The sequence below is a fragment of the Vidua macroura genome, chromosome 20, assembly GCF_024509145.1.
Source record: "Vidua macroura isolate BioBank_ID:100142 chromosome 20, ASM2450914v1, whole genome shotgun sequence".
NCBI classification, from domain to species: Eukaryota; Metazoa; Chordata; class Aves; order Passeriformes; family Viduidae; genus Vidua; species Vidua macroura.
The window spans coordinates 9,090,665-9,114,236 of NC_071590.1; the positions used below are offsets into that span (position 1 = coordinate 9,090,665).

A 23,572-nucleotide genomic window follows, 5' to 3' on the forward strand; every position below is an offset into this window, starting at 1 on the left:
CTTTGTTCTGGCCCCTTTTGCTGGGCAGAGCTGAGCTCACCAGCCCATGCTGGGCTTAGTCAGCAGGTGGAGCTCAGCTGCTGCAGTTGAGTCCAGCTCCTTCTCTGATGTACTAAAAATACATCGAAATTATTGAAGGAAACACTAGAAATTCATATAGGAGCAGAAATAATCCATATGTTCAACACTTGGTAAGATTTCTTTCTCTAAAAAGTAAAACTTCACAGAAGAGTGAAGTTCTCTGTTGTTGTTGTGGGTTTGTTTGGGTTTTTTTTTGTTTTGTTTTTTTAAGTTGATATTCAAGAATATTTAAATGGGTTCAATCACACTTTCTAAAATCGAGGCAGTCAGTTTTTACTTGACCCCTGTGTGTTCCAATATCATCTAAAAAGTTGTTATGCTCAAGACATCTGATATTTAATATTTTGATTATTTTGATAGGAGCAGGTTATAATAAAACCTGTAGTTGCAGAACAGCTGTGATTCTTTCTGAGTTAGTGTTACTTAATCTGACACAAAGTTGTAAAAAGCTTCATTATATTCAAATTTTTATCAGACCCTGTTCATATGATAATAAGTAGCTGCGCTCTGTGTAAGTGACTTTTAAATAATTCATGATAACAAGCAGAATGAACAGCCAGGCATCAAAGAAATATAATGATGTTTATGCAAGGCAGCAGTTTGAACTTAAAGAGAAGATCAGTGAAAAAGGGAAAAGCTCTTAATAGAAAAAGAAGGATAATTTTAGTTTGCTTATCAGAGTACTGCCATTGAATAAATCAAGTTCCCAGCCCTGGAAAGGAGGAATTGTTGTAGCTTCATGAGCAAATTCTTGAAACCTTTGAGACTGTACCTTCACAGAAATATTTGCACTCTTAGGGTATCGTTGTGACAGGCCCCTGGCTGGGTAATAATTAACATAGACTCCCTGTATTACAGAAGGCTGATCAATAATTTGTTATTAAGAAACCCATTGTTCTTTTATAGACTGTTAGATACACGTGGACCTCATTGGTCCTTTACTTAAAACACCATCACCATTGGCCAATGAAGAAACTCTCTTTGGTAAACAAATCTCCATAACACATTCCACATGTTTGTAGCATCCCATGAACTCTCCCACCTTGGTCAATTCCCAAGTCCTTGGCCCTGGCAACAGCAGTAACTACTCACCATAGAGTCAGTCCTCCTGGGGAGAAAAACAGTCTCCCATTTGGGCTGCCACCCTCCTTTCCCTGGAGACCCTTGCCCAGCCCTTAGCTCCATCCCCCATCCCTTCCCCTTCTTAAGTTGTCTCCTCCACGTGGTCGGTCTTTTTTTACCTTGCCGGGTTCCCTTCAGCCACATGTGATAGCCTTCGCTGGAATAAAACCCTGCAAAAAGAGCCTTTCTTGCCTCTGTCGCTGAGCCAGCTGCGGTGACTGTTGAGTGAAGGTCTGACTGTGCTGTCTAAAGGTTATCTCAACCTGCTTTTCCACAGGAGAGGCTTGTGGGGGACAGATTTTAGGCAGCAGCAGCCACTACTCCAACACCCTCATTTTTAATTGGCGCCCAATGTGGGGCCCGAACCCACGACCCTGAGATTAAGAGTCTCATGCTCTACCAACTGATTTACATGTTCATAACACCAGCTGCAGCAAGTGGAGATAAGAATTGTTTCTCATTCTTTTCTCTGATCTTCTCACAGCCTTCCCCAGCACAATGCCTGGGAAAGTTGTGTTTCTGTGGCCAGAGAGCTGCTGCCACATTGGGTGTGTTTAGTGCTGTGAAATGCCTGATACAGGTGCTGTTATTTTGGAATAAGGTGTTTTTTCCCCCCAGGATTGTCCAAGTGGATCCGGCAGCAGATCCAGCACCACGGCAATTTCGGCAGCGCTCTGGAGTCCCTGCACGCCTTCGCCCTCCGCAACCAGAGAGGTGGGGAGCCTTCCTCAGAGCACAGCTCTGAGCTCCCTGCACAGCCCAGGGACCTCTCACAAGGCTCTCAACAAGAGGCCACCACTCCTCTGTCCCCTGATGTTCCGGCTAAAAGTCAGGAGCAAAATTTGGACTCAGAAGTTCATCACACAGCATGGGATCAGCCAAGTGACAGCACGGCAACAGTGAAACAAAGTACGTTCGTTTCCACTGGCAATTTCAAATGTGGGGTTACATCTTTTTTGGAGGAAACAAATGTTTTTTAAAATTGCAGAAGTGCTATAATGGAAAATGATAATTATTCACAAATGTGGAGGAGCTGTGCTCAACAGACTGAAATTAATTCTCGTTCCATCTGGTTGTCTTAAAAGAATAATCTTTGATAAGTTTATAGTACAATCAAAAATGCTTTCATTTTAATTTCTTTTTCCACTGAACACTATGAAGATAATTTAAAATATATTTGAAACACATCAAGATTAGCATTATTGCAAGTTGAGCCCTGGTTTAAGCTACATCTGTTGTTTAGGCATTGCTGTGAGACACTTTCCATGTGATCTCCTCTAGTTCCAGCTTCACAAGTGAAATCCATCCCTAAATTTTAGGAAAGGTTCTGATTTCATTTCAGTCAAGAAAGAGGTGAATAAGATAAAAGCACAATAATAAAGATTACAAATTTCAAATCCAGTCATATTCTACTTTATGTGCCTGTTAATCTATTCATTTAATTAAGACAATTCATGTACCGAGATAGTTATAACATCTGGGCCTTTGTTTGTATTATTGTTTTTAATGAATGTTGTAAAATCACTGTAAACCTTCTAAAACAGTGGTAATTCTGATGTGCTAAACATGCTGTAAATCAGATGCAATTCCTTTATGTTTTGTGATTTGTCACAGGTGACCAGAAAGTTGATGTAGAGAGCCATTCTCACCATGTAAGACAGAGAAAGAAGCATATGGACTGCACCCCCAAAATGGCAGCAATTAAAATAGAGACAGAAGAAATGAATGGTTGGACCAATGCTGATGTGGTGGAGAATTGCTGCTCTGAACCACTGACTTCAACTCCTGTAGCCAAGAACTGCAGGGCCACAGCAAGCAGCAGCCAGGAGCATGTGAATGGACCCAGTGACCTTATTGATCATTTCAATCAATGCCAATCATCATTGATTGCAGAGCATAAACCAAGTGGACCAGAATCATGTTTGGAAACAACTCATTTTTCAGTTAAAAGTGCTGAGGCCCCAGTTGCTGAAGGACATCCTGGTAAGCTCCAGCTTCCAGCTGAGCCCTGCAGGGAGTTCCCTTCAGCAGGGAGAGCTGAGCCTTCAGCATTAAATGAGGATGAGGATGAGGATGAAAGCATTTACTTCACCCCAGAACTCTATGATGATGCAGACCCAGAGGAGCAGAGAACTGAGCCCCCACTTGCAGCCTGTTGTACCACTGGGAATTGGGTGGAATGTGGGAGCTCCACAGACCCTGCTGATCCTTTTGCCACCAACACCTCAGAAACACAGAATGTGACTGAAAAAGCTGAGGCTGGCAGAAGTCCCCGTGGAATTATGGAAGATGTGAGGAGCAGGGACAGTGCAGTTGGTGCTGTAGGGGTGGCAGCTGCAGCAGGAACAGAGCAGGGAGGATCTCAGGAGATGGACACCCCTAAAAGGAAAATCAGCCTTTCCAGATCCCGAAATAAAGGTGTGTCATCCTTTCTGCTGGGCAATGGTGGCACCTGGTGACAGCTTCTGTGGGAGTTGTGGTGAGCAGCCCTCAAAACACCACAGGGCAGCTCCACCTTCCTTATCCCCATGGAACAAAAGCTTCTCTCAGGCTCCATTTCTCATTGTATTTTTGGGGTTTTTGGTGTAGTTTTCTAGAGATAGAATGAAGATTCTTCATCCTGACTTCATGGCTGAAGGACATCATGTCTAGAAATTCTGACTAGAAACCCAAGTAGGATCTGACTTGGAATTATTGGTTTGTCCATTACAGGTTTAATTAGTCCACCATTAAATACAGTCAAGTGATTGGGTTTTTCCTCAGAAAGCAAAACACCCATATAACCAAATTATGGTTTTCTGCATTTGTTAGATTGGGTTTTTTTTTTAGTACCACATGTAGAACAGTATCTTTGCAGATTAAGTCATAGACAGATTGGGCCTAAATACCAAAAGAGGTGTATTCTCCAGTACTTTCCTTCCTTCCAATTTCTTACTTCAAAATGTCCAGTAGGAGCTGTGCACATTTTGATATTTGATGAAGATGAGAAACTTCTTCAGAGAAAAAATTGAGATTTCTTTAAGTTTTCCTTTTGTGAGACAATCTCATTTCTGTTGGTTGGATTCTGTGTTTATTCATGTCAAAGCCTGTTCTCAATTTTATGTCCTACAAGCACTTTTTACATGTAACATATAAAATGTAAATTGTACACAAAGGTCTTTGAATCTTGCCCAGTCCATTTTTTAAAAAAGTATTTTAATGTTTCTTTCATTTTCTGCATTGAAAAGAGCCAGGATTTTTCTGTAATAAAACATAGTGACTTTTCAAGAAAAGATTCTTCATTGCCATCCTACATTCATATGATGATGCAGGATTTTTGCAATCTAAAGATTGGTTCATAGGTATTGATACTTTTAGTTTGAGAGTAGAAATGAAATTATTAACTGGTCATTTTCCATGGAAGTTCATCTAAATAACATTTTGAGTCCATCCCTACAGAGCTGTGAACATGCTCATATCAATAGGATTTAAATTCTGACCTTTCTTTATGAAATAAATTCATCTTTATGGAATTGGACACTATTTGCAAGAATGGGAAGAACACTAGAATTTCTTGAACTGGCAGCATTTGGCATAAGGCTTTTGGTTCAATTTTTGCAATATTGATGATCAAGTTTCCTTGGTTTAGGTGTCCTGGATTTCACTGACAGGTTTGGTTTACTTAATAGGGCAGGAATTCCAGTATTCAAAAAACCTCTGACTCATCTAAAGAGAAATATTCCTAATTTCTATTGAAATAATGCTGGAGTTCCTGTTGGTTCCTGGCCTCTAGAGCTGTCCTTGGGCTTGATCCTCAGGAGTCCTGATCCTCAGTTTTCCTACAGCAAATCTTCTGCACCAAACCCCTTTGTGCATTTCTGTGTGTCTGAACAGATAACAGAAATCACTTAAGCTTTGTGACTTGTCTGCTCAGCCAGTGGCCCACAGCCTCTTATTTGTCTTTCAGGAGATTTGTCTGTCTTTAAATCCATAACATTCAAAAAAAAAAAAAAAAAAAAAAAAGAAGAAGAAGAAAATCCATCTCCTATTCCTTATCTGGAGCAGATTGTTCCTTTCTTGAGCTTGTGGTGCCTCTTCCTTTGATCAGAAATCCTTTAAGGCAGGGCCTGCTCTGTGTCAAATCACACCCATTTAAACTTTATATCAGATTAACCATTAGTTCTAAAATAGGTATTGAAACATCAGCACTTGTTACTCTGATTTCTGAAAAAAATTCTGTCCTCTAAAAACTCAAATCAACAGGTGGGTAAAACCCCTTTGTGTTCTGCTGGGTTTGCAAGGTGAGGGGTGGCCTGTTTCTTTTGGTGTAAATTCATTCTGAATTTGTCTTTCCACTTAATAACTGTGCTATTTGATATGTTAGAGTTAATATATTTATGGTAGTTCTCAGAATTAAATGCTGCCCAGCCTGCAGATAGAAGGGAAGTGAAGTCAATATAGCAAATTTCCTAGAATTATTTATTTGGATTTATTACATCTATCACGGCCAAAATATTGAAAATGCTTTTCCTGCTATGATATAGTAGCTCAGTATAATCTCTGTTGCCTAAAATAATAACAAAATCTTGAATTTATTCAAGGATTGAAAGTTCAGAGGAGATGCAGCAGAAGGAAAGCTGCCCTTAGGCAAAGTGGCTCCTCCCGAGAGAGAAAGGTACCACATCCATGGATTAAATACCTGTTCTGAGTGGCTGCTGAGTGCTGAGGTGCAAGGGAATTATGAATCATTTATTATATCATTTTTCAAGTGAAATAATACAATGAATTAGTTTCTTCCTGATCTGCAGAGCTCTGATTTCCACACTCAATAGATACCTTTGTTTCTCGTGGGAAACACAAAGGCACCAACCATCCCAGGCTCCTTTGCAAAATTCCCAACAAATTGATAGCCTGCAGTGTTATAGGCAATAAAATCCCTCATCTTTTATATGACAGTGTTTCTATTTAAGTAAGGAACATTTTAAGCATGGTGTATATTGAATTATTAACTAATATAAATGATAATCATCAACTCAGACTCCTTTGAGTATTTCAAGTGCTGTATTTCTCTGAAGCAGATTGCATAGATTTATTTTATTTCTGTTTAAATGCTTCAATCTGCATAGTTACTGTATGCAAACCAGTATTTACATGCATTTGTGCATTGCCTTGTTAGAAGGAAGCACACAACCAGCCTTGCAGGAAAGGACTTCACTGTGTTGTCTGTGGAGCTGAAATCCTGCCCAAAGCACAGGGTAAGATCAGCTCTTTCATTGGGAGGCATGGGATTTCTCATCCACCCTTTTACTTCCCCAGTTTTGGATGCTGGAGGGATATTTTACAATAATTGGTTCATTTCTCCACTGGATTTGGTATCTGGATAAATGAGTTCTGAGACCTGCAGAAAGCCTTTGAGGGGAGAGAAGGCAGTTGTGACAAGAACAATTATTTAAAATAAGTTATTTTTTCTGGCAGTTTTCTTGATTCAGTGGTCCTGCCACACTAACCTGTCTTGAGCTTAAGTCTGATACTTGAGAGTTAACTGAAGGCAACTTCTCCTGCCATTATGGGAGGCTGGAAGGAATTATTTGGAGCATAGTGAACCATTCATTGGGGTTTGTTCCTTCTCTGGATTAGGTGTTAATTTGCTACCAGTTTATGTGAGAAGTTTGGTAATACCTTGGCACAGTAACTCAGTGAATCCAGTGCATGTTTGCATGGAACTATCAAAAGTCTGGCTGAAATAATTACACTGCTATTCTTCAACGTGTAACCTACCTTGTATTGATTTGGTTTTATTCTGTTGTGACACGTTGTACAAAGTGGGGATGAGCTGCTTTTGGGAATTCTTTGTGGTTTTGTGAGACACTTTAATTTGGGAATGTCTAAAGGCTGATAAAAGTAACAGCAATTTATTTTTTAAAAAATAAGCTTCATCCTCAGGCCACTGGGCCATTGTGATAATGACCTAATTACAAGATGTTCTCATCAGTTACATGCAGGAACAATTAGAGATGCTTCATGCTTAAACAGTCTGGATCTGATGAAACCAAGGAAGAACAAATCTCTTCAGCAAACCAAACCTGTGCCTGAGGGACAAAGGGAGATTTTCCATATTCTGCACCTATTAAAACCAGACCAGTTAGAAAAGTCCACAGGCCCAGGACATGGAGGCACTCCTTACCTCCCTTAAAGAACCTTTAAGATTTGGGTAATCTCATCAGGAGCCTTTCATTCCCTCCCTGAATTTATCAGTATCATCACATCTCTGGTGCAGAACCTGTGAAATGGAACCCAGGGCTCAGGAAAAGCATTCTGGGGTACAAAAAGTCTGCACTTAGCAGCGTGGCTGTTGTCAGCAAGGAGTTTTATGTTGTTTAAACTGAATCTCACATGCCAGTTGATTGAGGAAAGTTTAAAAATCTGAAAATTAAAAATAAATGCCTTTATTCAAAGTGGATTCAAGCTCGCTGGTCGATTTGGGAGTAATAACAAGGGGAAAATTATCTGTTGAAAAGTAAATTTTGGACACATTAAAAATTTTAAATAAGGCCTTCTTCCAAGGGCCATTTACAGCAATAGAAGTCTTTTCAGTGCCTGCAGTGGGTATTGGATCAGGGCCTAAATTCCCATCTTGTAAATGTGGAAAGTTTGCAGCATGGTTGAACAGTACTGTATTCAAAACCATGTGTGTATATAAGTCTTACACCCCACTTTTTAAATTATAGGAATTTTGAGAAAAGCTTGTTACACTAATAGTGAGCTGCAAATAATCTGGAAACTCTTCAGAAATGCCAATATAAGAAGCAAAGAATCCATTAATAATTGTGAGTGTAAACTAGAGGCCATTTCAGAAGATGATAATGTCATGTTGGTCATCTCAGATGCTGCAAGTCTTGGTCACCTTAAAGAAACTTTGGAGGTTTATCAGATGCCACTGAAAGGTAAGTTCTTACTGATAAATTCCAGCTAACATTTGTCAAGCCCTTTTGCTTTAAATTCAATTAACTACCATTCACAACATTGCCACCCCTCCCTTGGACCTTTTGGGAAGCTCATGGTGAGATTTTCCTTCCTCAAAGCTCTGTAGGCTCTGCACATTTAACAAACACTGAAAAGGAGCTCCAGTGTCCCCTGCACTGCCAGATTTGTTGGGTTTTTTCATAATATCCTGCTGAAGAATAAAAGAAAAGCATAATGAGCAGAGAATCCTTTCCACTTCTTGCCAGTTAAAATCTATGAATTGACCACCTTTGGTTAAACAGGAGTGCTGTGTTTGACAGGAAATCATTCCTGCTGTCAGCAACCCTTTGGTGCTTCAGGTGACAGAAAGCAAAAAGAAAGTCTTTTATTTCAAATATGGGCAATTCTGTTGCCCAGCCAGTGGTGTTAGGCTGGCACAGATAATGAGATGTGATTTTGCCACAAGGACTGAGCATTCTTTACCATCTTTCTGACATTTTGAAATGTGTGAAATGCAGCCAATAAAATTACTTTTATCCCTTTTGTCTCTCTTGATTCCTATATAAACCACTTTTTCTTTCTTTTTGAAAGACCTGAATGGCAGTTTATCTTTAAATGCTATTTGGAATGAGAAGGAATCTTCTCTGACAAGTTACTTGCAGTGCAGGAGCTGTGTCCTTCAGTCCATTTCTCCAAGTCCTTTGATAGGAGCTGAGGTTACTCATTTCAGTAATAAAGTGCAGTCATGGGTAAGTCAGATCAGTTTATTTCATATAATAAAATGATCATGGAGTGATTTGTACAGGAAATACTAAAATACTATTTTTGTAAAAGGTAGAACGAATATTTAGCTAGATAATTTTACATGATTTATCTGATTTCTACCACAGAGATTTGAAATGATAACTAAGAACTGAGTTCAGGTCACTGAATATATTTGTCTGTACCTAATTTGTTGCAATGTCTGTAGTATTACATCTGAAAAGGGATGGGAAAATAGCAGCCATCCATGTCTTTGATGAAAGGAAAACCAGAACAAAACATATTTACACAAGTGCTGTAGACTTGAATTCTCAGACATGTAATTTTATGTTAGTTTTGGCACTAAAAAAGAAGAAGTTAATCAGCCCCTGAAGGATGAACATGGACACGGTTTAATGGAGTCAACAGGAAGAAATTTCTTTATAGGCATTGTATTTCAGTGTGAGCAAACTGAATTCTCAATAGGACCCTTTGAAATTTAGATGAGAAAATTCTGTATTTTTATCTTAGAAGTGGAGAGTGAGGCTCCATCCCGAGTGATCTGTGCAGGTAAGCCCAGGACACCTCTGCCTTCCCTGCATTTCCTTCATTTATTCCATGGGTATAAATACAGTTGAGCTAAATGAGAGATTTTTGAGACTGGATCTTTGCCAAAAGCTGAACATGATCCTCATGTTTTGCCTGTGTGTGTCATTATCAGCTGTCCAAGCTGTTTGAAATGCAGAATATGGCAGTGTGGTGATGGGACAGGGTTTGTGAAGCATTATTTGCCATGAATTTTGGGATTTCAAACACCACCACGAAGATTTCATGGCATTTCCAGCATTCATTTTGTGTCAAACATAATGAAATGTTACACTGAGGGAATTTATACTGGCAGAATATGAAATAAAGCAATCCTCTGAGGTAGAATGAGTTGATTTTCTGTTTTAGCTTCTGAACTGTCTTTTTGTGGCTCTTCCCTCCCATCAGGTGTAAATATGGGATCAGCTGGGTTTAGCTTAAAAATGTAAAACAAACCAGTGTTTTCTTCTCAGCCCACCTGTAGATTCAACTTCTGGGCTTTTTGAGCTAAAAATACTCTGTTAACTCCAGCAGATTTTCTGAATGAGTCTGTTCCTCTCCCATTCTTTCTTGTTTTTCTTTCTGTACCCACTAGGAAGAAAGCTCAGAACCTTGCAGGCCTGCAAGAGGCTGAACCCCCCAGCTCTGGCTTTGGGGAGTCATTGTGAGAGCTCGTGGCTTTGGGAGAGACACATCTAATCTCTTAATGCATGGCTTTGTTTCAGGAAAATAAAAATACCCCATCATCTTCCACAGGGCTGGGGAACCATTGTCCATCTCTGCTTTGGATCTGACCATGTCTTAGGGTAGATTAATGTGCCAGGTGACTTGAATGTGGGATTTGAGGGGGTGAGGAAGGAAACTGCTATTTTTTTGAGGCCTTTTTTTTATTTTATGTGTGAAAATAATATTTATTTACAAAGGTAGGATGGACAGGGCATGAGTGATGCTAGAGGTAAATACAGCTTTAATTTTATCACCTCCTGGCTTTAAATCCACTGGCTGTTGTTGTCTTGTAATTGGCAATATATTGATGTAAATGAAGGCACACAGAACAAGTCCCAGGAGTTGAAAATGATGATTTATGATGTGCTATCATTTACCAGAGCAAACACAGATGCATTAAAGTGAAGAAGCTGTGATTCAGTCAGTCTTAGCTCCCAGTTCTATACTCTTGAATCCAAGCTCCTGCTGTTGCTGAGCAATATATTTGTGGAGATAAAATCAACATTATAGTTTCTACTGCTGCCCACCCTGTGGTAAATCATGTTCATTGTCATGAGGTATCATGTGTCATTTTAAATTGCTTCGTGTCATGGGCTGACTATAAATCAAGTACAGTTGGTTCTGCAAGGCAAGGAATTGTTCATTTAATAGAAATCACATTGCTCCAGCAAAGCAAGCTTAAAATAGAATCCCTGGATTTAAGAGTTATTTACTCCTAGATTTGGTCACTCTTTAAAGAGGCAATGCTGTATTTTCATTACTTAAATTTAAGGTGGGATTAACAAATTTGCATCTTGTACTTTTTTTAACCTCCTTTTTATCAATTATTTCTGTTGAAAATTAGATTTTTAAATTTATTGCTACATTTCTACAAATTCAATCGCATCCTGTGTTCCCCATTGACCTAGAAACCTCCTTTAACACCAAAACAGTGGCATATAAATTATTATTATTTTGTATTGCTTTAAACACCCCAAGTAATTGTATACACCCTAAGTAATTATATTTTTTAGGACCCTAAATAATTGCATATTCCTTTTTGGAAAAAGAATTGTGTTTGTGAAATGGAATAGAAGGCAGTACTTTGGAATTAGAGAGAATATTTTGGTAGCACAAACATAGGGGTGCTTTAAGATGTAGCTTAGCTAATGTACTAAATCATCCTTCGTATGTTTAAAGGCGACCGAAACCCACAATTAAAATTTTAAACTTATTAAGGAGTTGTTGCTATCACTGATTAGACAGTCAGCTGTTGAGACAGTAGCTTTTATATAACAGGATATTGTTTTGTTCATCACGTTACCACATTTGGCAAACTTTTATCTTAATGCGCCTATCGGGAATTCCAGTCTGACCTCAATCTCAGTAAAGCCTCGGAGGGGCCGGAGCGGAGCTGGCGGGAGGTGCCAGGGCCCTGCTCCCAGACTGTATATTTGTTATCACATGTTAATCAGATTCATCATTCTGTTTAATAAAGATTTCAGCTGCCACGCGAATGCATAATCGGCTATGTCTGAGTGCCCGTCTTTTGTCTCGAGCAGATTGCTCAAACTGTATTAAGCATCATTAGACAAAAATGACGACCTTATTAATTTGTCCTTTCTGTGTTTTCCAGCAGATTGGGCCTCATTATTATGCAAACACAGTACACAGAGAGGCACCAGAAGTAGCTCATTAATGTTTCTTTCCCCTTAGTACGTAACAGATTATTATTGTGAAGTGTGCATGAAATAATTGCTAATTATGTGCCTTAAATTGTACAGTGATTGTCTGTCTCGGGGTTTTTCACCAGGTTTAAGAGCACTGGGGAAGGCCATCAGAAGCTACAGGTTAACGGTGCTGAAGCCAGTAAAGGGGAAGGGAATCACAAAACATGCATTTTATCACACGTTTTCCTGCCTGGAAGGAGTAATTAGGACAGCTCTGGATTGCTTTGTAGTTACCTCTCACTCCTCTGCTTATTGTAAAAGAAATGACTCCCAGCTGGCAAATAATTTAATAGATCTGTCTGCCTGTGAATAGATGCAGGGGAGTTTGAACCGTGGACTTTGGTAAAAATCCAGTAGATTCTGCAGAGGTAAAGCTTGAGTTGGTGTGGATCCCTCATTTTCACACCACTAAAATCTCCTGGATTTCCAAACACTGCTCGTTCCACCATACATTTTCCCAGACTCTCCATTCAGTGTAATTCTGCTTAAAATTTGTAAGCATTACAGAAATGACATGCCAGGCTTTGGCACGGCTCTGCAGTTTGACAACTTTGTGCTAAGTGTGTAATTGGTTTAAGCTGGGAGTGCCTCACACTGATCCATGGCACAGCTCCTGTAATCTGCCTGCCACCGTAGCTGATAAGACTTGGCCACAACCAAAGTTTTTGCAGCGCTCGAAATAAAATCCTGATCCATTAAGGGTTTGCATGGATTTAGCTTTATAATCTGGTTTAGAAATTGTGAGTGGTCAGATCTTGGATCCAGGCTTTGTTGTCGAAACGATGCCATGAAAACCATGACATCAGCTCCGGTTTCGACAATCTGAACTAAATAAAAGTAGCTATTTTGCAGTTATTTACTGTATATAAGCACCAAAACAGGTATCTTGGAGGGTTAGGAGGAGAAGAACATTCATCTGACTTTACTTACATTAAATAATTGTAGTGTCTGACTGCATGTTGCATAGTTGCTTATGTCAGCTGATACCACCAGTTAAATGTGGTGGTGGCTTCATACAATTTAAGTTAAAATAAATGGAGCATGTGAGCTGTAAATATTCTTTAAACATTTCACACTGATCATTACTGACTATTTCTGAAGCACAGACCTATATTACACTTCAAAAAAAATCAAAATTAAATTGTTCTGTGGAAACCAAATTCTCTTTACTGCACTATTCATTGTTGGGCACACGGATATTGACTTGATAAATCACTTGGCAGACAAAAACTGAAAATAGTTGCAGAAATAAGTATTTACTTGCATTATTTGAAATTAATACATTGCTATGAACAGGCTCAGATGTACTATCAATGTAGAGGTTCTGCAACCATGATCATCATTTTCTTTCTGAATTTTCAGTGATGGTATTGCACACTGATGTTTGTCTGTAATTGCAGCCAATTGTCAAATCAGGCTGCAAAGAACTCGTATCCACATTTCCTTTGGACAATTTTCCTTTTCCTTCACAAATTTGTGTTTTCCTGTTCTTTTTCTGCTCTGTGTTTTGTCTCTCCCTGCTACTTTGAGTTTAACTGATCTGTTTTGTTACCAATTTTAATTAATTTAAATAGAACTATTTTTTTCAGTGTGTGATTGATTGTATTTCATATGAAAGGCTATGACCCACAAATCAACTCTTGAGCACTTGTTGAGAATTTCCAAGAAATAATGTTCTGATGGCCAGGGAATATTGGAACTCACTGAGTTTGTGTCAATGGATTAAATATTTTCCATGAGTCTGGCTTTCCCCTTCTGATGGTGTGCATCCAGAGATGACCTTGGAAAAGGTTTTTCATGTTGCTTCTTTCTGCTGGTGCCAGAATCATTTGTCTCCCAGGAATTATCTGTCTGAATTGCTTTCCTTGTGCTTGACGCTGAATATGTTTCTTTTCACTCAGCCAAAATGTGTTTGTTCCTCCTGTCTCAGTCAGTAGATCCTCGCTGGCATCAGTGCTGTTTTCAACCCTCTGGGAATATTGTTTGCTGAAGCCTTATTAAAGGAGAAAAAATGGATTTATAACTCTGGGAAGAAGCTGAACAGTGTTTTAGTAAATGTCTCTATGTGTGTTTGCAAAATCTGCCATGTATTTATCATCACATCCATGCTTATACTGTTCACTGGGAAGGCTGAGAGCTCTTAGGTGTCAGGGACTGAATATTTTATTCTTTCATTCCTTCAGGGCTATATTTAAGTGAAACTAAATCCTAGTAAGTGAGAAATAAATGTCAACCTCTGAATCCTGTCCTGCAGTTACCAGTGTTCCTCCCTGCTCATGCCTCCCAGAAAAATCCTGACATCTAACTTAGCAGAATTATTTGTATTCCACCATACTGAAATTTGCTTTAAAATATGCAATAATTTCTTTAAATATCGTTTAAGGAGGGAGAGATTTAAAAATACAGGGACAACCCTGGTATTGGGCTGATGCAATGTGTAAGAATAACAAAGTGCTGAGACAGTCACAGCACTGTGATTTATTGTCTGCCTGGTGCTGATAATCAAGTGATCTTTCATCAGGCAAAGCCAGTGCTCACTGAAGCTGTGAGTGGCAAAATGCAATCATTTTACTTGCTTCCTGGTGCAAAAATAAAGTTTGGCTTAAATAAACTCAGGTATCTTTGCAGATGAAACTGGTTTTGGAGGCAAGGCTGAGCTGGAAAGGTTCTGCCCTTTCCCTTCTCCCCTCTCACTCCCTGCTTCAGGCTGTTCCTCTGCTCCACCAGGGCAACTCCTGCAGCAACTGCCTTGCAAAATGCATCTCTGGGATGGTTTGGATTAAGAATATTGCCATTTCTATGGGATTAGTTTTATACTGGCTTCTATTAGGCATCTGACTCGTGGTACAATCCCACAAATGTTTTTTATCACTAAAATGAGATCTGGGATGCGAAGACACAGAAAATGAGCGCACTGATAGCTGATGCTTCAAAGCTATGGAAAATGTCCAGTAGCAGCTGCTGAAATTCCAGATTCAACATTCCAATTGTTTTATATTCCAATGAGCAGCCATTGTTGCAGGCCAGTATTTTATAGTGATTATGGCAGGCCCAGGGTGCAGCTGCCACTGACCCCTCCGGCAGCCGTAACAAAACCCCTCTTTGTTATCACTCTGGGAAATGTCTTGGCCATTGTGGGGCTGAATTCAAACCAGCATTGCAGTCATGCACAGGGAAATTAAAAGCTCCACAATTCACTGACAGGAGTCTAAATGTCTATATTAATGATTGTATTCAGGCCTTTTTTAAAATTGTACTTTGGTATCTTGTTACATAATTAAAATCGAGGTGAAGTTAAAGTATCTAAACTCATCATAAATTTAATAGACTGAACTCTCCCTTCCTATAAATTTCTGTGCTATTATAAAATGTAAATCTCCAATCAAGGTAAGAACATTTGTAATTTAACTTTTATTCTCAAAGTGAGTGTGCTTTCAAGTAGTTGGACACCAGCTTTACTAAGTGATAGCCATTTTTCACACTTCGGGAGCCAAGTGGCTGTAGCAGAATAAAAGAATTAGATTTGTTGCAGATGTTTTCTAACTCTGATACCTCTGGGTTCTTTGAGCCTTTCTTCCTCGCTAGGAAATTAGAATAAAATTGATTTATAGAACGTGAATGTGGTATTCTAGATTTACATAATTAAACTCCACGCAGCCTGTGGTATGCAGGGATACTCCCTGTAGTAGTTCTGTCTGGCTTGCTCACTGTAGGAATTCTACTTTGGGAGCTTTTCTACTTCTTAAATTGCAACCATACAGCAATAATATAAGGTGGGGGGGGGGTGAAAAGACAGACAATTACCACCATTCTTCCATATGTAATTGGTATATGGTATTGGTTATTTTTATTGTTAAAGTTCATAGTTTCTTCCTCTTGATGGAATACAAACATTTGGCCAAATTCTTTCCCAGAAGTAAGTGAAGCCAAACATAAGTTTGGTTCTTTCTCCTCTCTGAATGGCTTGAAATAATAATAATAAAAAAGAATTGGCTAAGATTTGAAATTTTCCTGGTGTTTATAGAGAGATGTGTGCTGTACAAAGGTTTAGCCTTGTCTTTCTTCAGGGGAGGAACAAGGCTATCAGATAAAGCAATACCTCAGCACATTTGAATTCACATAAATCCTACGTGACTGCAAGCAGATTGGAGCTCTCTGTCCTACAGTTTCTCACTTTGGAGGTAAAAAAAACCTTCTCTGTAAGTTTAGCCTGTGCTCATGAGGTGCTCTGAAATGGTCAGGTTAAAGTTTAAATAGTCTGCATTATTCCTGAGCAGGGGACTGTGTCACTCTTCTGCCATCTACATACTTCTGTGGGTTATTTTTAAAGCATGATAATTTTATAAAATGGATGTTTTCCTTCTAATTGACCTCGAATCTTCCATGGAAATGCAAGACCTCTCTTATTTTTTTGTTAATACATTGTAAAGAACAGTGGCTTTAGCTTAAGATCCAAGTAAAGAACTGTTCTTGGGCAGTTTTGACATCGAAATTTTCTATTTTCTAAATCTCAGCTGCAGTTCACACTTGTGGAAACTCTAAGTGTCCCTCTTATTTTTAACAGCAGCCCAGGGTATGGTTGAAAGAGGCATATTTCCATTTTGGCTTTTGTTTGAGCAGCTTCCAAAACATCATTCTACTTTTTTTTTTTTTTTTTTTTTTTTTTTTTTTTTTTTTCCCTAGAAAATTTGCCAAGTCTAGCTCAGATTAAGTTTCTCTGTTAGATTTGTTCTTTTAAGCATCTGGATCAGAAATCCTATCCCATACTCTGTAGTAATGAAACATTTGGAAATCATCTGAGAGATCGCAGTAAGCCACGATAGTCCTGTGCATTCTTTCTGAAAGTCAGAAATGTTTGCAGAGTAGTTTGGGGTGGGGTTTTTGGGGTAAATGTTATTTTGTTTGAACCACCCCACCAAGAGCTTACACCTCATTCCCCTGGGGCACAAGCAGGTGGTGTTATCTCTTAAATCATTGCCATCTCTTTTATCAGTGCACAACACTGAGATGCAGATAGATTCCATGCCAAATTTTAACATTCCCTGATATTTATGGGTGGGAAAATAAATAAATAAAGGTTGTTTTTATTGTAACTCATAAAGCCACAAGCTAGGGAATGATTTGGTTTGGGTTTTTCTGATGCATTGTGCTATTTATGCTTTTTAAAAGATGAATCCACGGTGGATGTGGAAGTTCATCAAGGCAGCTAAACCCCCTGTTTTACTGGTTCCAAATGAATCATTAGAGTTTATAGTAATAGAGAAAATGATTTTCTCATGTCATAAATGGGAGAGCCATTGTACAAAGTTGGTCTGCTCATGCTATACTTTGAGTATAACTTTTATTGAAGAGCAGAGTTTGTTGAAGAGAAACAGATCTGGACTCCAGGGGTGCAGAACTGGCACATCCCCTTAATTAGCTGGAGTTGGAGCAATGTTTGTCCATTGAATAGAGCCCCTCAGAAAAGATGGGGAGAGGAAGATGAGGCACTTGGGGAATTTGGAAAGGGATATGTGTGTTTTGCATTACTTTTTAGGCAAATATATTTATTCACTGCAAAGAATTAATGCTGTAGCCAAAACACTCCTTGCATTCCCCCACAGTCTGCTGTCCACATGATCCACTGGGATTAAGAGCCAGGCTTTGTTTTGGGTGGTTTGGGAAGTGCAGATGTCTGACTGTTAATGAGTAGTTCTTGAACTTTTTTGAATTTATTTCCCAACTGTTTTGTTGCTTTGAAAGTCATGCAAAGCTACGAGAGAGCTGCCATGAATAGAAGCAGAATGTTGCCTTTCTCACAGTCAGATTTCAACTCTCAGCTGATAAAACAGACCCCAAATATAAACCACTTGTTGCTTTGGGTTTTGTTATGAATGTCACCTTCAGGGAATGAGTCAGAGCCAATTTACTCTTCAAGAGAGTGGAATTTTTACTCCTGTTGTCTTTTAAACTTGTGTTATCTACTGCATGCTGTTATGTGGTGTCTCTTGTAAAATTTCTTCCCTCACAGTTTGTATTGCAGCCATTATTTGAGAAATATTTAGCCTGGCTGGAAAGACACTGGAGAGCTATCAAAGGGGACAAATCAGAGACACTTATCAATAATCCAAATTTGTCCTTCACCTCCAGGTTTATTCAGCTGCATTCAGGGAAATCACATTTGTTTGACATCGGCTGCCATAAACCTTTAGCCCACTGCTGTGTGGGATAACCTTGCAAAAGAATTTATAGCAATATTTAATCTGGATGTGTGTGAATAATCAATTTGCTCTGTGGGATGTGCCTCAGGCTCATGGATCCATCCCTTCCCCTGGCACTGGGGGGATTTTGTGCACCAAGGGTTCCTTTCCCTGCCTTCCAAATGCTGGCCTGGCTTGGCTTGGGCTTGGCTTTAAGGGCTGATTTCTGGCACCTTTCTGTGTCACCCCAGATCATTTATTTTTCTTTTTTCTCCTAAATTTGGGGCCTGTTTGCTCCACTGTGAATGTGCTTGTATTGATGAAGGAGAAAGTAGCCTGGGTGGTGGTCCAGGACGTGGGGAGCAGGAAAAGGCAGATGGCTGCTCTGCTAATGGGGCTTCTCCACTTGATCTCACAGGGAGAGGGACCTTTTCATTGTCACAATTTCTCAAAGCTCATTGATTTTTCATTCTAGCAGGATTTGTTTGCTTTTGAACCACTGCTGTGCTTTTATCATTAGATGCTGAACCTTTCACTGGGCTGCACATTTCACTAGTTTTTTGATACTTGCTCGTTTAGGATTCCAGCACAGAACTTCTTCCTTCCCCCTTTGCATTGAGAACACTCCTTAGATTCTTAATAAAACAGGCCCAGTCATTCTTTTTTATTGTTTGAAATAATCTAATAGCAATATGATCTATATTTCAGTTTTAGCTTAGCACTCCAAAATATTTAAATAAAATTTTACCAGAACACTTTTGCTTTCTAATTCTATGTTTTATTATATACCAGGGGTTTTCCTTCTAAAAATTCTTTAAAAAAAGCATTTTCCTAACTTAAACAAAACAAAACCCACAAAAGATATTTTGGATGAAAGGTCAGCTGTGTTCTACAGCATTATTGAAGGTCTTCATCCTCTTCTGAAGGAAACTGGGGTGAAATGCCTGGAGATCAAGGTTGCAAAACTGCACAGAGTTTTCTGAAGCTGTGCTTAAGCAGGAACAGCTGCACTCCTGCCTCTTTTTTAATTAGTTGAACTCACTTCCTCCACTCTTTACTTCCTTATGGGCTGGATCTGGAAAATATGAAGATAAGGATTTAATAGATATCCATGTTTACTTACTTCAGCATTTGGGTTTATAGCCCAAAATAATGTAACAAATTTTTCTCTTCTCCTCTATTTATCATCTTGTTATTAATATTTTTAGAATAAGCTGAATCCTGATCCTCCAGAGCTTTGTTTTCTGCACTTCCAGTTGTGCCAGCTGGCTCTGGGCATCAGCCAAGCTCCTCTTTAGAGCTCTTCCTCTGCTTTATAGCTGATATTTCACTGTATTACCACAGCCCTGCTCCTCTCATGGGAGGGTTCTCAACCAGTGCTTTGGTTTGATTGCAGTTGATTGCATCTTGCATTAAGATGCTCTTGCTTTTCTTTTTGGCAGAAGCTGGGAATGTCAGCCTTTAGAGCTCATTTGTCATCACTGAACTGCAGGCTGACTCTCCCTTCATGACTCTGTGTTTCGGTGACACAAATCTCAGCTCTGCTGGGTTTAAATTGTCATGACTTGATCTGCAGCAGAGCCCTGTGAAGGTGGTTTGGAAAGGAGCTGGAAGCAGGGATGTTCTGACTGCACAAGAACACAAATACCAATTGTTTTGATGCTTCATGGCATGCTGAAGAAAAAACTGGAAAGGTAGCATTTAAAAGACAATTTCTTCCTCTGTGCACTCCATATTCAACCATAAGTACCCCACTAGACCTAAAATTCAAAACACACCCCGAGTCTACCTCTGTTCTATGGCTTTTGTATCTACTCATGATTTCTTTAGAAAAGATTTAGCATTCTCTATGCCATACTTAGAGAATTCTAAAAGCTTGTGGTGGCTGAGGTTTTTAAGATCCCCTTAAGTCAGCCTTTGTCCCCTGGTGTAGATCAGTGTGTGACAAAAGGCCCATGGCAGGGACAGTTATGGGAAGCTCTGGACAAATTGTTGAAATGCTCTTTAAGAGCTGCTTCCTAAAGTCCAGGAGTGTGTGTGGGCATCAGGTAGAATCACAGTGAAAAACCCATGGGGATGCCTGTGCAGGTTTTTGGGCTTTTAGGATAAAAATATTCTAATTAGCAAAAGGTAACTGAGGTAGAAAAGGGTTTCAATGAGTAGCAGGTTTGCAAACAAATGGAGAAATGGCTGCTTATCTTGTCCCAAATTAGATTGAAAGGCCCCTTCTAGAATTGAGTGATAAGAATTTATGGGAATCTCTGGTTCCATACTAATATTTTTTAGGTATAAAAGAGGAAATATGCCTGATGATATTAATTTGCTGTTAACTAATATAGTACAACATCAGTAAGTGGCAGTTAATCTATCAAACTCATGCCATGACATCTTACTTGTTGTTTTAATATGTTATAAGCATGAAATGTGTTTTTCAGGTATGTTTTACATTTGCACCAGGTAATGGAAAGTACAATATATTATGTGCTTGTGCCCCAGAGGAAACTTTTAAACAAAAATAATTGAATGCAATAAATCAGCCCCTGCTCTGCCCTCTGCTTTGCATCTCTGAGTCCATACTTATAGGAAGCCTTGTGGGGAGTGACAGGATAACAGAGCTGCTGCAGGGCCTACTGCCCTGGCCCACCAGATATTTGCTTTGTGTTCCAAGACTGAAGAATAAAAGGAGAGACAAAATTAAACCATTTCTTCAATAAGCAACTTCTTTCTTTTCGAAGATTTAGGGTCTTATTACAGGTTGCTATTACCATTGGTAGTAAGCCTATAGTTTTTCAAGTAATTAGGAACATCCACAAGCTAATAAATCTGCCCTGAAATTTTCATTTGCTTGTGGACGTTGTATGAGTTTGTATTTAACTGTGTCTCTGCATGGATGATTTATCAGGTGTTTATTCTCCAGAGTTTTCCTCCTAGGCACTGCTGAGATGATTTGGTGCCCAGTAGGTTTCATAACTGAAATGCTGAGATTATTATTCCTGTTTGGTGTAGGGTTTATTTACTCCCTTATCAGACACTAATCTGAAAGATTTCCATGTCTTGTGAATGTGCAATTTGGTTTAGTTGCTGCTTAGCAAGTAGGAAAATCTCCTAAGTCACCTCTCATAGCACCTGCTGCAGCAGCCTGTAGTGAATATAAAAACTCAGATACAGGAAATATTGCCCTCTTTTTTTGTAAATTCAATATCCCATTTGATCATTCCGTGGCCATTTGGGCTGGGTTTCTCAAAGGGAGTTTTGCTGCTTTGGAAGTGGTGATGTGAACCCTTCCAAGGATATCTCAATGGCAGAGTTTTAGAAAGGAGGAATGCTGTGGATTAGAAATAATCCAGCAAAACTAAATGTAGCCCGGGCTTGCAGCCCTGGTTCATCAGCTGCTTTCCCCACCCAGGTGTTTGTTTAGCAGGAAGAGATGATGAGAGAGGAACTTCACTCCAAGCTGGTTGGACAAGTCCAGTGTGGTTCCAGTGCCAGCAGCAGCCAGGCTTTGTTATCAAGTGGTGCTTTAAATCAGAACTCCACACAATTATTGATCTCAGCACAATAATGCTCTACTGGGCTCTTTAGAAACATTAAAAGCACCCTGAGTGGGGCTGTCACTTCCCCTGTGCTTTTATCTTTAAGAACTACAGCTCTAGAAATGGGCTGTAAAAAAACAGCTTTTATTCTGATAATAATATAGAATGAAAAATCAAAATTATTTCTCAAAGCATGGCTGTTCATTTAAACCTTGTTTGGAATCTTCTCCTTTGTAGAGATCTGTTTAAAAAAAAATAAAAATCTCAGCTTAAGACCTACTTAGCTTAGAATTCAAAATATTACCAGCAGACTAAAGCATGGTAGCTGAAACCAATTGCAAACAGATGGGATTTTCTTATTCTGATTGGCCATATGTTGCCAGAGGAAAAAAATTGAAAAATCCAGACAAAACATAACTCATCTAAAGGAAATGACCTTGATAGTTCTTGACTACTATATGGATTTTTTTTTAGAGCTAATGCATAGAATATTTCAAATATTATCTTCAAATATTCTCTAAGGATGGCAGTATTTATAAAATAAGGGGTATGGTGCTTGTTGAGGTGGTTCAGAGGGAAAATATAGCTCTGGGGGAAAAAAAAGCCACAAAATCCTGACCAAAACCTCTGCCATAGACACAGGTGTAAACAGAAAGTACAGAACTGGTGCAAGTCTGAGATGAATCATTCCAAGCCTTTCTCCTGGGCATTCCTTCATGGAAATGAATAGTAACTGGAAGTGTCTGAACAATGTAAATCACACTTGCACTTGGAAAACCTCTTAAAATACAAATGTGCTCTATTTCTAATAGACTGGGAAGTTTATGGCTTTAAAATGTGCAGCTTTATGTGACTAACTTCAAGAATAGTTCATATTCACTTACTTTTTGGACCTTAAATTCCCATATACACAGTGATTATTTCGAATCGTTAAAGAACTAAAAATTGCTGTTGCTATATAGAAATATACAGTCAACACTTGTAAAGGCACTTAAAATGAACTTAAAATGCTTGTATTGTCTGTTGTATCTTTTATCTGCAGGGTGTCTAAATCCATTAGGACTTGTCTGATTTGTCTGTAGATAGGATTTCTACATTTTTATGATGCATTTATAAATGTGTACAAACCATACAGGTGCACAGCATTCCCACATTTCACATTCTGTATTATTTCTCTGTCATCTCTCGAGCTGCTCCTACAGAATGTTTTTAATTGCATTACACATTTGAAACTTGCCATAGGACAAACTCCATACCTTGGCAAATCCATTTAGGCTCGATTTTAAACCCCCTTCCCAACACTGCAGAGCTGATTGCACCTCGGGGAGCACCTCAATGGGCTTTGGGTGGATTAATACCAGAACATGCAAAGTAAGTTGACAGTAAAACTTTCACTGGTGTTTGGCTGAGCTCATGTAAATATGATACTGATGAAGTGTGACCAAATCCCTGGTTAAAAACTTCAACTCCTTTCCTATAGAAGTTTAAGATTATTATGGAGGGGTATTATGCATGCAGAAAGTAATTGAGTATTTCTCCCAGTGGAGGTTTATATGTGGTATTCAGGGGGTTCTGCTTAGTTTAAATTCTATTAAAAATATGTTATAGTAACATTGAATGCATTGTTGAAAGTATCAATGAGCTTCATAGTTCAGTTCATCATTTTGTTCTTAACATGCCCGATTTTGCCCCCTTGATATAACTGTTAGTTGTCTAAAAATACATCTAAAAGTGTTCCTTATGATTAGGACAATTTCAAGAAGGTTTCTTAAGCAGTTTCTACAGATGTAATTGGAATAATCTTCCAGTTTTCCAAATCAAACCCTTCTGGTTTGGGGCAAACTTTGTGAATATTATCTTTTCATTGCTTTCTTAAAAAAGTTAAAATGGGATAAGTGACTCTCTCAAGTTATCTAATTTGAAAATTCAATGTATAGATAGAAAAACTGTTTTA

The 23,572-nt window shown here is 38.9% G+C and overlaps 1 protein-coding gene across 1 annotated transcript in view; it reads left to right on the top strand.

Annotated features, from left to right (window-relative positions):
* The window catches only part of BRIP1 (BRCA1 interacting helicase 1), a 78,799-nt gene that overhangs the window by 42,163 nt on the left and 13,064 nt on the right, over nt 1-23,572 (top strand). The window contains exons 19-24 of the mRNA XM_053995707.1: nt 1,822-2,112; nt 2,818-3,621; nt 5,784-5,857; nt 6,359-6,437; nt 7,911-8,126; nt 8,737-8,894. Coding sequence (XP_053851682.1) covers nt 1,822-2,112; nt 2,818-3,621; nt 5,784-5,857; nt 6,359-6,437; nt 7,911-8,126; nt 8,737-8,894 — 1,622 coding nt within the window. The remainder of the gene's footprint in view (nt 1-1,821; nt 2,113-2,817; nt 3,622-5,783; nt 5,858-6,358; nt 6,438-7,910; nt 8,127-8,736; nt 8,895-23,572) is intronic.